We start from the raw sequence: 18,385 nt of genomic DNA on the forward strand, positions 1-18,385 counted from the left end.
CTCTATAGAATGTGGATTTTTCCCACAAGAGACTTTGCAGGGCAATTTCAAGGTATGGCAAGAAAATGTATTTTGGGGTAAAACATTTTCATTTTTTTCCTGTGTTATGCCAGAGTCAGATGGAAAGTAAGTCATGATATACAGGGTTAAATAAAATCCATCTGATGAGAATTTATGGCTTGGAGGGCACGACTCCCCAAACCCCTTAGAAAGGAATTTGGGCAAGATAAAAAAAAAAATCAGAGCTTAGTCCTCACTCAGAAGGGGTAAAGTATCTCATTAGGCAATCTTGTTTAAGTTCCTGGCTCTAACTATCATCTGTATGGTTAATGATCACCAAATTTTAGTTCAAGCCATGAGCTCATCACTGAGTTTCAGACCTATGTATTCAATTGCCTGCTTAATATTGTGCCCTGATTCCTTCAAAGGTACCCAAATTTGATATAACCAAATTCCAACTTATTGCCTCCCTCAAACTTAGTCTTCTTGTGTTTCTCAAATCAGTAAATGCATGACCATCATTTGGTTGTATGGGCCAGAAACATGGAAGTCACCTTTTTGTCTCCCTATCCCTAATCCTCATATCCAACTCATCAATTTTACTTCCCAAATCTCTTGAATATGCTTACTTCTAGGAATATCTACTGATACTCCCTAGTCCAAGCATGAGCATCATCTCTTGCCTGGAAGACAGCCATAGCCTGCTGATTTACACACCTCTGCCCATTTTATATCACTGTAATCTAATCGCCATACTTTTTTTTTTCAAAATGCAAATCTCAGTATGCACCTCTTGTTTAAAATCTTTCAATATATTCCCATTACTTTTAAGATAAATTTAGACCCCAATTTTTAAAAGATCCTTTAAAGCCCTGAATGATATGGCCCTTACATACCTCTCCCTCCCTCTCTACACTCAATATTCCCCCTATACTGATTCATGTAGTTTCTTGAAGGGGCCTTCCTCCCTCCCGCCTCAAGTCTTCGCATATTCTGTCTGGAGCCCAACTCCCACTTAGTTGATTCCAACTTACAGTTCAAACCTCAGTTTAAACCAAAATGGGTGACATCTTCCTATTAAATGCCTTCATAGCACATTATAACTTTCCTTCAGAGTACTTATTAGAGTTTATTACATTTGTATGATTATTTGTCTTCTGACTGTCCCTTTTACTAGAATAAGTTCTTTAAGGTCAGAGACCATATCTATACACAACTGCCTAGTGCCTAACATCACACTTGGCACAGAGTAAGCAGTCAGTATATTTTTACTGAATCATTTAGTGATTTAAAGATGTATGTGGCTGGAGCATAATTACATGCTGGAAAAAAAGAGCCAGTTGAATGAGAGAGGATAAAAATAGAGGAGAGAGAAGGGATGATTGCTAGAGGACTTCTCTTGAAAGGTTAGAGATAAGGGGTGATTTAGTTACCTAGAACAGAGGGTGGAGACCTGCCCTGGAACACAGCTATCTTTGAGAACTCTAAAGGGTATTTACTGGCTGGTGTATATTACAGAACCATGGATGAGTCTCAAGAACAAATATCACTTACTGGGGGTGCTGCCCACTCACACTTTCAGGTTGGACCCTCTCATCTTTGAAAAGGGCCACACTGCCTATTATAGGATGAGCTGGGAATAATGCAATGTGGGGAAGGCCTTACAAATCTAAGAAAATGTTGAGACTCCTTTGAAGGAAGCTACAGATACAGAATCACTTATTCCCACTATTCTCATCACAACAAGCCTTCTTAAAGTGTTCATAACAGATTGCTCTCTGTCTTTACTGAATTACCAAGCCATTCAAAGAAGGCCAAAGCTCCTGGGATAGGGGGCAGGAGAAGAAGATGCCCCAGTGCCAGGGGCCTTATAAGTCAGAGACACTTAGATTTAAAAACTACAAGCTGGGACCATGGCTAATACTTAATGGAGAAAGTGGTGCACCTTGGTTTCCCCATCTGCAAAGTGAGTCAAGTACCACCTAGTACACTCGGTTAATGGGAGAAGAAAACAATGACACTATCAGTGTAAACAACTAGCTGCAGCCTAGTACAGAATAAACCCTCCAATAACAGTTATTTTCTTCATCAGCAAATGCAGGAGAAATATTCCTGGAAAGAACATTCAAGTTTATGGAAAGCTCTAAGATGATGCTACAGTAGCAAAACATTTAACAGTAATATCTGAAACCCAATCTATTTTGGATTAGTGAGATTTCCCAGAGCTTATGTATCAATCTTAATGGCTCAAGAACACAATCATTGAAAAGAAGAGGCTTTCGCACATAAAGCATGATACATACTATGAGACATAAAGAGTGGTAAGAAATCAATGTGTTTAAAAATATATGTCTCAAACACCTTTTGCATAATATAAATTTATGCCAATAAACTGAATAATATATTCATCAATATTGCACATGCCCAAATTTTGTTGGTGAGCTAACTTCTTTCCATACTGCTGACAGTTCATTTAGCTCCAACATTATTACAGTTGTATTTTCTTGGTTTTTATTTCCATTATCTGGATTAATACATGATACGTAGCACATCACATATATAGACCATTTTTGCCCCAATGCAATTTGATGTTTCAAAATGGGTATTATCCTCTAAAACATGTTAGCCACCCTGAATAGTCCCAGCTCCTGATTCTACTAGTGAATCCATCATGACATCACTCTATCTGTGAAGAGCAAAACATATTCAGTTATTTCAAGTGCATGACTTTTGAACATAATCTTTTTAGCCTTTTTTCAATAACAATTCTATTATTTTTATGCTTCTCTTGCTTTAAACTCTCAGATTTAAAAAACAGTCTTTGCACATTCTTGGCCAGAAATCATCTTCACATGTTTTTTCTTAAGCAATTCTATCCAGCCTCCTGGAACTGAGACCACATTAACTCCACTCAACACCCAGAGAAATTTCACCAGCTATGAAAAGCAAACTACCAATTCAAATCAGGCATACCTGAGGTAGAATTTCAAGGAACTGGTGATTGTCTTAATGTCCCAGTCACTATTATGAAAATCAACATCTCCTGGGCATTTAGGATCTATTTGAGAAAAGTAAACAAAAACCAAAAGTTAATCATCAAAAAAAATCTTACATTTTCCCTCTTTTAAAAGAAAAACAAAGTATATTACCCTAAGTAGTTTTTAAGAGATCAAAACTTTAGAAGAAGCAAATCTTTGATGTTTCAAAAACATGACTGCATTCTGGTCTACCATACAAGGAATAAGAAAGTAATCTATCCAATTCGCACAACAAGAAAACACTGAACAAACAAAATCAACTCTTCTTAGATTCATCAGATAACTGGGGTCATAGGGTAAATGGCTGTCCCCAGAGGTGAGGAGATAGAGAGAACCAAATCTTTTTTTTTTTTTTTTATTTATTATTATTATACTTTAAGTTGTAGGGTACATGTGCATAACGTGCAGGTTTGTTACATATGTATACTTGTGCCATGTTGGTGTGCTGCACCCATCAACTCGTCATTTACATCAGGTATAACTCCCAATGCAATCCCTTATTGTAACAGAAGCACAGGAATAGAAAACTCCTTGGGAACCAGCACTGGGATAGGATAACCTAACCTGTAATTTACAAATTGCTAAGGCTTAATATGTTTGGGTTTGAGCGGTAAAAACTCCAACGGCACCCAGTCCAAAAGGGGCTCCCACGCTTTTGTGAATTTTACCTACAGGAGTCCTATCAAGTTTTGATGGTGAAAAATCCCCCCATGCTTCCAGCAGTGGGGAAAGATAAGTAGTCATTTAAAAATATTCACAGACCCTTCTCTTCTTCTTAAAAAGGTCTTCCCTCAAGAGAAACTGTTTTTACCAGATCATAACCTCCTGCAGTTTTATCAGAACCTAAGCGAACGAAGTGAAGGGAAATACCAAATTCCAGACCCAATTTGCCTTCTAGTCTCTCCCAAGAGGGGAAAAAAAAATCCTGAGAAGAACTTAAGTAAGTCACAGGCCAGGGGCACAGCTCACTAAAAGAGACATAATCTTATAGAAGACTTCCCCACCCATGACACCTTACCACCGTATCAACTGGGCTCATATGTAACTACGGAAATATGACTAAAAGAATTGTGCTTCTCAGATGATATTTAAGTCTTTAGGCAAAACCAAAAATAACAGAGGCGGCAAAAACAAGAACATCAGAGTAATGTTTAGCCTCTATCAGTCGCATTTCTATATACTAACAATGAACTATTTGAAAAAAATTTCAAAAACAATCCCATTTACAATAGTATTAAATAAAGAAAAGTTTAGGAATAAATTTAGTAAAGGAAGTGAATAACTGCTACACTAAAAACCATAAAACACTGATAAAACAAACTGAAGACACAAATAAATGAAAAAATAGTCCATGTTCATGGATTAGAAGAACTAATCTTGTTAAAATGTCCATACTTCCCAAAGCGTTCTCTGGGTTCAATGCAATTCCTATCAAAATTCCAAGGTCATTGTTCACAGAAATAGAAGATAATCATAAAATTCATATGAAATGACAAAACACCCTGAATAGTCAAAGCAAGCTTTAGCAAAAGGAACAAACATGAAGGTATCACACTCTCTGACTTCAAAATATATTATGAAGTTATTATAATCACAACAGCATAGTACTAGCATAAAAACAGACCAATCAACCAATGGCACAGAATAGAAAATCCAGACATAAGCCCAAGTACTTAGAGTTAATTGATTTTTTGAGAAAGGTGCCAAGAACACTCAACGGGGAAAGGATACTCTATTCAGTAAATGGTGTTGGAAAAACTGGATATCCTCATACAGAAGGAAATTGGACCCTATCTTATAGTGTGTACAAAAATCAACACAAAGTGAATAAAGATTTAAATGTAAGACCAGAAACCATAAAACTACTACAAGAAAACATAGGTGAAAAGCTCCATGACATTTGTCCAGGCAATGATTTCTTGGATCAGACTCTAAAGGCACAAGCAACAAATGCTAACATAGACAAATGGAATTGCACCAAACTAAAAAGCTTCTGCAAAGAAATGGAAACAACACAGTGAGGGGACAACCCACGGATTGGGTAAAAACAAGGGCAAACCATAAATCTGATAAGGGGCTGATATTCAAAATATAGAAGTAACTCAAACAACTAAATAACAAGAAAACAAATAACCCAAGTAAAAAATGGGTAAGAAAATATGAGCAAAAATTTTTCCAAAAAAGAGATACTGGAATATGTGTACTTGAGAAAGAGAGAGTGCAGTAGTTGTGAGACACTGCATTGAATCCCATGCTACCCTGTCACACAGAAGAAAGCAAAATCAGGCTGAACTCAGCTAAGGACAACCCACACAGGAAACATTTAAACCAGCCCTAGCTAGAGGGGAATCACACATCCCAGTTCTAAGCCTTGACACGGCAGGTTAAAGTGCTCTGGGTCCCTAAATAAACTTGAAGAGCACTCTAAGCCACAAGGACTGCAACTCTTACATTAGTCCTAGTGTTGAACTGGGCTCAGAGCCAGTGAACTTGGGAGGCATGCAACCTACTGTGGCTATGGGAGTCCTTGCACCACCCCATACAGCACACCTCAAGGCTCCAAAAGAGACCCCTTCCTTCTGCTTGAGGAAAAGAGGGGGCAAGAGTAAAGAGGACTTTGTCTTGCATCTTGTATACCAGCTCAGCCACAGTACCCTAGGGCACTCATCAGAGTCCTAAGGCCCCTTTTCCAGACCCTAGCTCCCAGACATTTCTACACACACCTGGGGCCAGAAGGGAACCCACTGCCTTGAATGGAAGAACCCAGTGTTGGCAGGACCCATCACATGCTGACTAAAGAACCTTGGACCCTAAATAACCAGAAGCAAAACCCAGATAGTACTCATTGGGCCTTAGATGAAATTTTGTGGGCCTCAAGTATGACTCAACACATTCCCAGCTGTGGTAGCTCTGGGGAGAGACTCCTTCTGCTTCAGAAAAGTAGAGGGAAAAGTAAAAGTGGACTTAAAAAGTAAAAGGAGAAAGTAAGGAAAGAATACAAGAGTCTCTGCCTAGTAATCCAGAGAAGTCTTCCAGATCTTATTCAAGACCGTCAAGGTGGTACTACTACAGATCTGCAAGAACCACAGAATTACTGGGTATGGGATGCTCTCTAATGCAGATATGGCTTGGATCAAAACACTCAAGTCCTTTCAAATATCTGGAAAGCCTTCCCAAGAAGGGCAAGTACAAACAAGCCCAGACTAAGAACACTACACTAACTACTTAACTCTTCGATGCCCAGAAACAGATGAACATTCACAAGCATCAGGACCATTCAAGAAAATATGACCTTCCAAAATGAACTAAATAAGGCATCAGAGACTACTCTTGGAGAAACAGAGGTATGTGACATATGAGACAGAGAAATCAAAATAGCTCTTTTGAGAAAACTCAAAGAAATTCAATATAATATAGAAAAGGAATTCAGAATTCTATCATATAAATTTAACAAAGACATTGAAATAATTTTAAAAATCAAGCAGAAACTCTGGAGTTGAAAAATGCAAGTGACATGCAGAAGAATGCATCAGAACCTTATAATAACAGAATCGATCAAGCAGAAGAATTGATAAGCTTGAAGACAGGCTATTTGAAAATACACATTTAGAGGAGACAAAAGAGAAAAGAATGAAAAACAACGAAGCATGCCTACAGGATCTAGAAAATAGTCTCAAAGGGCAAATATAAGAGTTATTGGCCTTAAAGAGGAGGTAGAGAAAGAGATAGGGGTAGCAAGCTTATTCAATGGGATAGTATCAACGATATCAACTTTGAAGTACAAGAAGGTTATAGAACACCAGAGACATTTAACCCAAACAAGAATATCTAAAGGCATTTAATAATCATATTCCTAAAGATCAAGGATAAAAAAAAAAAGGATCCTAAAAGCAACAAGGGGAAAAGAGACAAGTAACATAAAAAGGAGCTCAAATATGTCTGATAGCAGACTTTTCAGTGGAAACCTTACAGGCCAAGAGAGAGCAGCATGACATAAAGTGCTGAAGGAGAAAAAAACTCTTACCCAAGAATAGTATATCTGGTGAAAATGTCCTTCAAACATGAAGGAAAAATAAAGACTTTCCAAGACGAACAAAAGCTGAGAGATTTCATCAATAGCAGATCTATCTTACAAGATATGCTAAAGAGAGTACTTCATTCAGAAAGAGAAGAACAGTAATGAGCACTAATAAATCACCTGAAGATATAAAATTCACTGGTAATAGCAAGTACACGGAAAAACAAAGAATATTATAACACCATAACTGTAATGTGTCAACTTCTCTTAAGTAGAAAGACTAAACAATTAACCAATAAAAAATAATAACTCCAACAACTTTTAAAGACATAGAGAGTACTATAAGACATAAATGGAAACAACAAAAAACTGAAAAGTGGGCAGAAAAAATTATGGTGTAAAGTTTTTATTAGTTTCCTTTTTTCTTGTTTGTTTATGCTATCAGTCATAAGTTGGCATCAGTTTACAATAATGGGTTATAAGAGAGAATTTGCAAACCTCTTAATAACCTCAAATCAAAAAAGATACAATGGATACACAAAAAATAAAAAGTAAGAAATTAAAATAATACCACTAGAGAAAATCTACTTCACTAAAAAGACAGAAAGAAAAGAAGGAAGACAAGACCATAAAACAATTAGAAAACAAATAATAAAATGGGAGGGGGTAAATCATTACTTATCAATAATAACATTGAATATAAATGGAAAAAACTCTCCAATCAAAAGACATACAGTAGCTCAATGGATAAAATAATTAGACTCTTGCCTACAAAAAACACATTTATCCTGTAAAGACACACATAGACTGAAAATAAAAGGGTGGAAAAAAGATATTCCATGCCAATGGAAACCAAAAAAGAACAGAGTAGCTACACCTATATTAGAAAAAATAGATTTCAAGACAAAAACTTTAAGAGACAAAGAAGATCATCTGTCTTATAGGACAGATCTCGTATTGATAAAATCCCTCAGCTTTTGTTTGTCGGGAAATATGACCTTCCATATTTATTTCTTTCTTTATTTCTCTTTCATGTTTGAAGGACATTTCCACTGGATATACTATTCTACAATAAAAGTTTTTTTTTTCCTTCAGTACTTTAAATCTTCAGAAGATCATTATGACCCCATAATGATAAAGGGGTCAATTTAGCCAGAGGAAATAACAATTTTAAATGTAATACATCCAATGCTGGAGCACCCAAACATATACATATTATTAGAGCTAAAAGGAGAGGTAGATTTCAATAGAATAATAGCTAAACACTTCAACACCCCCACTTTCAGCATTAAACAGATCTCCCAGACAGAAAATCAACAAACAAGCATTGGACTTAATCTGCACTATGGACCAAATGGATCTAGTAGATATTTACAGAACATTTCATCCAATGGCTACAGAATACACATTCTTCACCTCAGCATATGGAACATTCTCAAGGACAGACCATATGTTAGGTCACAAAACAAGTCTTTTTTTTTGAGACAAGGTCTCACTCCACCACCCAGGCTGGAATGCAGTGGCTCACTGCAGTCTCGGCCTCATAGGTTCAAGCAGTCCTCCCATCTCAGCCCTGGCTAGTAGCTGGGACTACAAGTGTGTGCCACCACACCTGGATAATTTTTTGAACATTTAGTAAAGACAGGGTTTCACTATGCTACCCAGGCTGGTCTCGAACTCCTGGACTCAAGCGATCTGCCTACTTCAGCCTTCCAAAGTGCTAGGATTACAGGCGTGAGCAACTGCACCCACCCGTAAAGCAAGTCTTAAAACATTCAAAAACCCTGAAATAATATCAAGCATCTTCTCTGACCACAATGGAAAAAAAAAAAAAAAGCCAGAAATCAGTAACAAGAGGAACTTTGGGAACTATATAAACACATGAAAATTAATATCCTCCTGAATGATCAGTGGGCCAATGGTAAAATTAAGAAGAAAACTGAAAATTTTCTTGAAGCAAATGATAGTGGAAATGTAATATACTAAAACCTATGGGATACAGTAAAAGCAGTACTAAGATGGCAGGTTAGAGCTATAATGCCTACATCAAAAAGAAAAGCTTCAAATAACCTAATGATTCATCTTAAAGAACAAGAAAAGCAAGAGCAAGCCAAACTCCAAATTAGTAGAAGATAAGAAATAATTAAGATCAGAGCAGAAATAAAATGAATTTGACATGATAATAAAACAAAAAGATCAATAAAACAAAAAGTTGGTTTTCTGAAAAGATACATAAAATTGACAAACCTTTAGCCAGATTAAGATAAAAAGAGAGAATACACCAATAAATAAAATCAGAGATGAGAAAGGAGACATTACAACTGATACTGCAGAAAATCAAAGGGTAATTAGTGGCTACTATGAGGAACTATATGCCAATAAATGGGAAAACTAGAAGAAATTCATAAATTCCTAGACACACACAACCTACCAAGATTTAACCAGGAATAAATCCAAAACCTGAACCGACCAATAACAAGGAACAAGATCAAAGGCATAATAAAAAGTCTAACAGCAAAGAAAAGTCTGGGACCCAATAGCTTTACTGTTGAATTCTACCAAACATTTAAAGAAGAACTAATACTAAACCTACTCAAACTATTCTGAAAAAATAGAGTGGGAAGGAGTACTTCCAAACTCACTCTACAAGGCCAATATTACCCTGATACCAAAACCAGACAAAGATACATCAAACAAACAAACGAACAACAACAACAAAAAAACTACTGGCCATGACCACTGATATACATATATATACTCAACAAAATACTAGCAAGCCAAATTCAACAAATTTTAAAAATCCTTTATCATGACCAAGTGGGATTTATCTCAGGGATGCAAGGATGGTTCAACATACACAAATAAATCAATACAGTACATCATATCAATAAAATGAAGGACAAAAACGATATAAGAATTTCAATTGATACTGAAAAAGCATTTGATAAAATTCATTATCCCGTCAGGATAAAACCCCTCAAAAATCTGGGTATAGAAAAAGCATGGCCCTGCCCAAGGCCTGTTCCATTCTCATTGAAAGTAAACATCAATTTAGCCATGTGTCTGTTAGGATCCCTAATATTCATAAGACACTGTCAACTCCAATTTCAGCTTGATTGTATAGCATGTTGGTCTACATTCATCTGACTAGACGATGATTTGTACATTATAATTACTTCTCAGAGAATAGCAATTCCAGCTTTATAGTCTGTAATTCTTTTTTTTTTTTTTTTTTTTTTTTTTGAGACAGTCTCACTCTGTTGCCCAGGCTGGAGTGCAGTGGTGCAATCTCCGCTCACTGCAACCTCTGCCTCCCAGGTTCAAGCGATTCTCGTGCCTCAGCCTCCTGAGTAGTTGGGATTACAGGTGTGTGCCACCACACCCAGCTAATTTTTGTATTTTTAGTAGAGGTGGGGTTTCACCATATTGGCCAGGATGGTCTTGAACTCCTGACCTCAAGTGATCTGCCAGCCTCGGCCTCCCAAAGTGCTGGGATTACAGGCGTGAGCCACTGTGCCCGGCCATAGTCTGTAATTCTTACATACATCTTTATGACAAGACAGTATTCATACAGGATTACCTGAATAACATGCAGCCCATCTGTTCCTCTAGGTTGTCCACTGTGAACCACTCTTTTCCACCCAAACACCCTACCTTCTGAATCCGTGGCTCACCACAGCAGTGATTATTGGAAGATTTTTTAATTTCTTTACTCATTTGTATCTGAAATTTTTATGCAAGAACTCACGCTGATATCTTACAAACTCAAATTTGACTCTTGCTTGTCTATAAACCAATCAAAAGAACAAACTAAACAAGTTCTTAGGTCTGTGGATCTCATGAAGATAGAGAGCAGATTGGTGAGTATCAGAGGACAGGAAGGGTAGCAGGAGGGAGGATGAAGAAGAAAAAAAGTTTCCTCCATAAAAAGAGTTATTAGGTTTAGGAAAAGTCAGTGTAGTTTAATAGAAGGAAAACTCTCTGAAGAATCAGAATACAGGAATCCCTCTGGAAAAAAGCATTTACAGTGAGAAACACAAGGTTTTAGAACTCGGCTGATAGAAGATGACAATGTGATTAAAAGGTAGCTGCAATGAAATACAAATGATAACGAAGGACAAAAATTATTCTTAGCGTAATAATAAAAGAATACTTTTTTTTTTTAAAGAATACTTCTTTAAGCTAATAAAGATTTACTGTGATGTGCTGGTAAATAATGAACAGGTCGACACAGAAGGTGGAGAGTGCTGATTTTAGCATTTGTCAATTTCCATGTGAATCAACCATGGCTGATTTGAAGTGATCAACATAATGTCAATGAATGTAAAGTTGGGAAAATATGTGTACAGTTACACCTTTTGAGCAGGTACCAGCTGCCTCCAACACACCATTGAGTCAATCTCAAATGATCAGCTCATATCACCATTAATGGTGCAATACTAGAAGCTTATGATCAGAAGCCAGAAAAGGATGTCTGCTATCACTAGTACTACTTATCATTTGGTCAGAGTGTCTAGAACAATGATTCTCAAACACAGCTTCTAGAAACATCTGAGAGGCTTTTAAAAATGACAATACCCACCTTCCCTCTACATCAGGTAAAGCAGAATCTCTGATTCAGGTGAGTCCTGATACTTTTTAAAAAAACTCACCATGGAATACTATGCAGCCATAAAAAAGGATGAGTTTGTGTCCTTTGTAGGGACATGGATGCAGCTGGAAACCATCATTCTTAGCAAACTATCACAAGAACAGAAAACCAAACACCGCATGTTCTCACTCATAGGTGGGAACTGAACAATGAGATCACTTGGACTCGGGAAGGGGAACATCACACACCGGGGCCTATCATGGGGAAGGGGGAGGGGGGAGGGATTGCATTGGGAGTTATACCTGATGTAAATGACGAGTTGATGGGTGCTGACGAGTTGATGGGTGCAGCACAGCAACATGGCACAAGTATACATATGTAACAAACCTGCACATTATGCACATGTACCCTAGAACTTGAAGTATAATAATAATAAAAAATAAATAAAAAAATTAAAAAAATAAACTCTTCACTGAGTGTAATGAACAGCAAAGGTGGTGAGGAACTGGATTCTCAATGTAATTTTAAAAAGAAACAAAAACAGAAAAGTCAAACCCATTGGAAAGGAGATAGAATAATCATTATTTACCTATCATATAACTGTCTAACTGAAAAATGCAAGAGAAACTACTGATACTTTTTTTGTTTTTGTTTTTTTAGAAAGGGTCTCACTCTGTCATGCAGGCTGCAGTGCAATGGTGTGGTCATGGCTCACTGCAGCCTCAAACTCCTGGGCTGAAGGGCCCCTCATTCCTCTGCTTCTCAACTAGCTAGGACTATAGGCTCGCACCACCATGCCCAGCAATTTTTGTACTTTTAATTTTTGTAGAGATGGGGTCTCATTATGTTGCCCAGGCTGGTCTAGAACTCCTGGGCTGAGGAGATCCTCTCGCTTGGCTTTACAAAGTGCTGGGATTACAAGCATGAGCCACCATGCTTAGACCTATTGATAACGTTTTTAACATTAACAAGAAAGCTTGTTAAAATTCCTGGTCAGTGAATGAAGATATAAAAATCATAAGCATCCTATATATCAGTAATAGACACCTCAAAATTGTAATAGAAAAAATAGTGGCACTGTATGTGTATGTGTGTGGGAGACAGAGGAGAGAAGAGAGAGTGATTTATTTAAGTCTCAGAAATAATATAAATAAAAGTATTACACACAAAAATACTTCTGTAAATGAAAAACAAAATTTTGTGATCCTGGATAGAAAGACTAAATATTGCATGTTGTCAACTTGATTCCAATTAATTAATAGATTTAGTATAATTACAGTCAAAATGCCAACAAGCTAATTTTCTGGAATGTGATAAAATAATTCTAAAGTTTACATGGAATAATAAACTAGCAAAATGAGTGAAACATTTTTTAAACAGTAATTGTGGAAACTTTGTGCTACTCAAAAGGAAAATGATTAATGATGTGGCATGGTCATAGTAGTATAAGAATAGTTAGGCCAGTGGAAAAAATGAAAGCTCAGGATAAGACCATCGTATAAATGTAAGAACTTAATGTACAATAAAAGCAGCATTTTAAATTGGTGGGAAAAAAGCAGAATTGTTCAAAAAATGGAACATAGAAAATTAACTATTTGGGAAAAAATAAGTTAGATCTCTATTTCACAACCAAACAACATATTCAATTTCAAGTGCATGGAGGAGATAAAATGTAAAATACAACCACTAAATAATACAAATAAAACATAAGTGAATTTTAATAGGTTATTGGGTTAAGGAATGACTTTCTAAACATATGGAGAAAATAAAGCTTTAAATGCACCCTGGAGCATGCCATATATATACAGCAAGGGTGACAAGCTCTAAAAACTAGCACAGAGATGACCACTTAAGAGCTGCACTGGGGTCATGATTTGGTTGGGTATGCATTAAACTTTGCATCTCAAAAATAAGTCTACAGTCAGGTACCAAATTGCATGACAGTCACTTGGGCAGATGTTTAAAATGCAGATCTCCGGATCCCAATGCAAGAGATTAATTCATTGGGTCCATGATGAGGCCTGGCAGTTTGTATTTAAAAAAATAATAATGTCTCAAAGGTGATTCTAGGATGAGGCTGGTTTGTGGAATTACTGTATAAATATTGCTAAGCCATCTACCATGTAATGTGATGAATAAAAAGATTGAAAGTAAAAATAACCATAGAAAATATATTGGTAAAGATTCTAACCACCACTCTCAAATGAGAACACAATGCTATTTTTACATTCAGAGGCAAACCAAACAAAACAACTACAGAAAGTTACAATGGCTCACCTAAAGTACACAGATCATGTCAGAGTGTCTCAGTTAATTCAGGAAATGGTAGATAATATAATATTACTGAGAAAAATCTAGTTGCATGAATAGTAAGCCCAGCTTTCATTAATTGCAGTTGATAAAACAGATCAAGTGAGAGGAAAAACAAGTGACTAACAGAAAGCGTGGGCAGAAATAAGCCCATCACGCTCTGACATAAGCCACGAAAGCAGTAATGACTAATGTGAGGATTGATTAGTTTCTCCAAGTTAAGGTCTTGCCAGTTGTATTTTAGGCTCTTAAACATCACCCCTCTTCTTCAATTATAAAACCCAGGGATGCCAGACTAAAGGACAGCTGAAAGAAAGGCCATTTGTCCTCTTGTTATCACTGAATATAAGACAAGTGTGTGCCCTAAGTAAAGAAAATCTAACCACAGAATAACAAATGTTATAATCTGTGGAGGTGGAAGATCTCCAAATACTTAATAACTAGTATTGGCACAAAGTTCTATCACTCAACAGAGATGCTGGCTGTAAACACCAGAAATAGCCACACTGGTACCTACTAGCTATTTCAGGCCAGGCTCATGATATATATGTAAAAGAGAAAGGTGCTACCTGAAAAAAGGATAGAGGCTACCCTAGTTAGCAGCTTAATATATATCCATATGCCAATTGATTCTCCCTGTGTTCAAACTATGTCAAGATTATTAACAATATTTATAACCTTGAGGCAAAAATTATATTTTGGTAAATCTACCCAAAGTATGTAGTGGAATTAACTTATGCACAAATATGTCATCACATAAAAGGAAAAAAACTAACATGCTAAAGAGGGAAATTATTGGAAAAATTATTGGTATATTTTTGTATCATAGTATCATATAGCTATTAAAATATTCACGCATGCCACATGTATACATATGTAACAAACCTGCATGTCGTGCACATGTACCCTAGAACTTAAAGTATAACAATAAAAAAATATATTTACAAAGTATTTTTAACCCTATGGAAAATATTATGTTAAGACAATGGTGACTATGTAAATCAAAATTTCCAAACACATCCTCTACAAAACAATATAGAGCCACCAGAACAACATAAAAGTACATAAAGCCATGCCCTTCACATAACAAAAAGAAAGAAAACACCTATATAATAAAATACTTAAATATTAAATTGTAAGTAGAAAAAAAAAAAAGAAATCCCAGCAAGCTATCACTCACAAGTCTTTCCAGAGAGCAAGGACAATGCTGAAACAGGAGTGTTAATGAGAAAAGAAGGGGCTAGTAGCCTAAGATTAATCTGAAATCACAACCAGAAAGACAAAGTCCACACAAAGCACAAAAATAATGACAAACTGGTAGATTAGAGCCTTGGGGAAGAGCTTTCTATGCAGTCTTCAAAAGGCAGACTTTGAAAGGTATCATTTGTAAGAGAAAAAGTGGCAAAAAATAAGGGAGAGATACCCTGTGAAGACTGGAAGTTTAAAGGAATGTGAAGCAAAAGAGGAAAATTTAGGAATGGTCAAAAGTCTACCAGGCAAATGGAATCAATATCAGACAAAATAGATTTCAAGTCAAAAAGCATTAAATTAAACAAAGAACACTTTTATTTGTGGCCTAGGCTGGAGTACAGTGGTGCAATCTCGGCTCACTGCAACCTCCGCCTCCCAGGTTCAAGTGATTCTCATGCCTCAGCCTCCCAAGTAGCTGGGACTACAGGCGCCCACCACATCCCGCTATTTTTTGCATTTTTAGTAGAAATGGGGTTTCACCATTTAGGCCAGGCTATTCTTGAACTCCTGGCCTCAAGTGATCTGCCTGCCTCAGTCTCCCAAAAGTGCTGAGATTACAGGCACAAGCCACTGCACCCAGCCACACAGAACACTTTAAATGCTAAAAGCCATTCTCCAAATAAAGATACATGAATATCTGTGCATCAAGTAATACAGCCACCACCTTTATAAAGCAAAAATACTAGAGATGTATATAAAAGCACACTAAAAATAAGAAACTTTAACACATCATTTTCATTAAACAACAAATCAAGTGGATAAACAATAAGTAAAGATGTAGAAGACCTAAATAACAATCTTACAGATATATATCAAATTTTATGCCCTGGTACTAGAGGCTACACTTCTCAGTTGCACATGACACACTCACAAAAAGTGATCATATATTAGGTTACAAAGAAAACATCAGTAAGTTCCATAAAGTTGACATGTTATAAACATTGTCTAATAATAATACTACAATAAAGCTAAAAATCACTTTTTAAGTCCATTCCGCATGGAAAATTATAAGCTTTCTCTTAAATAATTCTTTAAAGAAAGAAATACAAATTAAAATCACAGAATGTCTTTAAAATATGATCATGAAAACACTACATATCAAAATCTGTGGGATACATTTAATAAGGCGATTAAAGGAAAATTCACTAAGTTAAATATGTTCATCAATAAAATAAAAATTAAAAAATGAATTACATTCTTAGCTAAAAAGGCGAAAGAAACAACAAAGCAAACGAAAAGAAAGGAAAATAGCAACATAAGGGCATAAATTAATGAGGTAGAGAATAGAAAAACAGATCTAATGCTAAAACCACAATTTTTTGAAAAAATTAACAAAGTAGACAAGCCATAACCTAACTTTATCAAAAAAGAAGAAATATACAAGGAAGTATAAATATACCAGGGGTGACAAATAAATTTAAATGCTAGGAAAATTCACCAATACAGAATACACAAATAATAAGGATTGGCTTTGGATCTCAATAGAAAAGGAAACAATAGGGCTTGGCTGGCAAGCCCCACTGAGGAGCCGGAGCTTAGGCCGCACTTACCCCCGAGTCCACTCCCGGTCCCTGGCCCCTCAGCGACCTGGCGAACCGGGCGACGCTGAAGCGGCCCATGGACTTCGGGACTAAGCTGCTGAGTCCCTGCTCCCCCGAAGCGGGTGGCGCTGCGCCTCTCTGCCCGGCCCCACTCTGGGCCTCAGGCCCCGACGCCAAGCTGCCGCCGCCGCTTCAGACACAGACCCCACCGCCAAGTCTGCAGCAGCCCGCCCCACCCGGCAGCAAGCGGCGCCTTACAATTCCAGAGCAAATTTTTCAGAACACAAAACTGAATATAGTCGTTATCAGAGGTGGAGACATTTAGAAATTGTTCTTAATCAGAGTGAAGCTTGTGCTTCAGAAAGTCAACCTCACTCCTCAGCACTCATAGCACCTAGCTCTCCAGGTTCCTCATGGATGAAGAAGGACCAGCCCACATTTACCCTCTGACAAATTGGAATAATATGTGAGCATGTCTTAGACTATGAAGATAAGATTCAGGAGGATTGTGAGCAAATCCTCAATACCAAACTAGCAGAACAATATGAAGGAATCTTTTGCGAAATCCACACATGATCAGATTATGCAACGATATGGGACAAGGCCAACAAGCCATGTGTCCTGAAGCTTTGTCACATATCTGGGTACCAGGTTTGACCTCAAGAGATGCCTGCTGTACACTTTTTGCAACTGGTTTGATAACACATTTCAGCTCCAACTTTGCATCCTGAGAATACTTAAACATTTCTGCAGGTCCATTTTATACAACTTGAAAGACCTTAAAACTTTTTGGTTGCCACAAGCATATCTTCCTTTTCTGCTCATCCAGTAAACAGCTGTGCCCTACTGTGATAGATTTTCTAAACAAAAATACCTGGAGCAGCAGTTTAGCAAAATATGCCTTCAGTGGCACTCAACAAATGGAACTTCCCCAAGCACAGTTCTGTAAGAAGTGTGTATGAGAGTGTGTGTATGTATATTTCAAGTTATTATTTGTATAGTACAATTTTTTTTTTGATCTTGGGGATTCTGTTTTTAATTCATGACAATTATGGTTAAAAACATTGGCTTGGCCGGGCGCTGTGGCTCACACCTGTAATCCCAGAACTTTGGGAGGCGGAGGTGGGTGGATCACCTGAGGTCAGGAGTTTGAGACCAGCCTGGCCAACATGGTGAAATCCCGTCTCTATTAAAAATACAAAAATTGGCTGGGCATGGTGGCAGGCACCCGTAGTCCCAGCTACTCAGGAGGCTGAGGCAGGAGAATCACTTGAACCCGGGAGGCAGAGGTTGCAGTGAGCCAAGATCGTGCCATGGCACTCCAGCCTGGGTGACAGAGTGAGACTGTCTCAAAAAAATAAAAAATAAATAAAAATAAAAAATTGCTTGTTCTACAGAAGATCATTAATGCTTTGTGACCATATAAGTTGCAATAGTGGATTGTTTTTATGTGTAGGTTTTATTGTTAAATACAGGGACTGTTTCCAGGCACAGAATATGAATCATAAGTTAGGATGGACATTAGCTGTGATTATGATAATATAGCAAAGGTCTGTGGTCGTAGATCTACAAATATGTGGTGAGAAATTAGAACTGGAGATGAGCCATTGACACACGGACTCTGCCTAAGCGTGTT

General features: G+C 37.1%; 1 protein-coding gene and 1 pseudogene across 7 annotated transcripts in view; one reads left to right on the plus strand and one right to left on the minus strand.

The window, feature by feature from the left end:
* OPHN1 (oligophrenin 1) overlaps positions 1–18,385 on the minus strand; it is a 379,874-nt gene that overhangs the window by 79,125 nt on the left and 282,364 nt on the right. For 4 of the 7 annotated variants that reach the window (XR_012429975.1, XM_005593813.5, XM_005593811.5 and 1 more), the window contains one exon: positions 2,974–3,058. The exons of the other annotated variants lie outside the window; for them this stretch is intronic. Coding sequence is in view for 3 of the 4 variants with exons in the window: in XM_005593813.5 (XP_005593870.1) it covers positions 2,974–3,058 (85 nt within the window). In the remaining variant the exon portion in view is untranslated. The remainder of the gene's footprint in view (positions 1–2,973; positions 3,059–18,385) is intronic. 7 annotated transcript variants of the gene reach the window in all.
* Positions 6,326–17,477, plus strand: LOC102138631 (akirin-1 pseudogene; annotated as a pseudogene).

This window comes from Macaca fascicularis, chromosome X (genome assembly GCF_037993035.2).
Source record: "Macaca fascicularis isolate 582-1 chromosome X, T2T-MFA8v1.1".
NCBI lineage: Eukaryota > Metazoa > Chordata > Mammalia > Primates > Cercopithecidae > Macaca > Macaca fascicularis.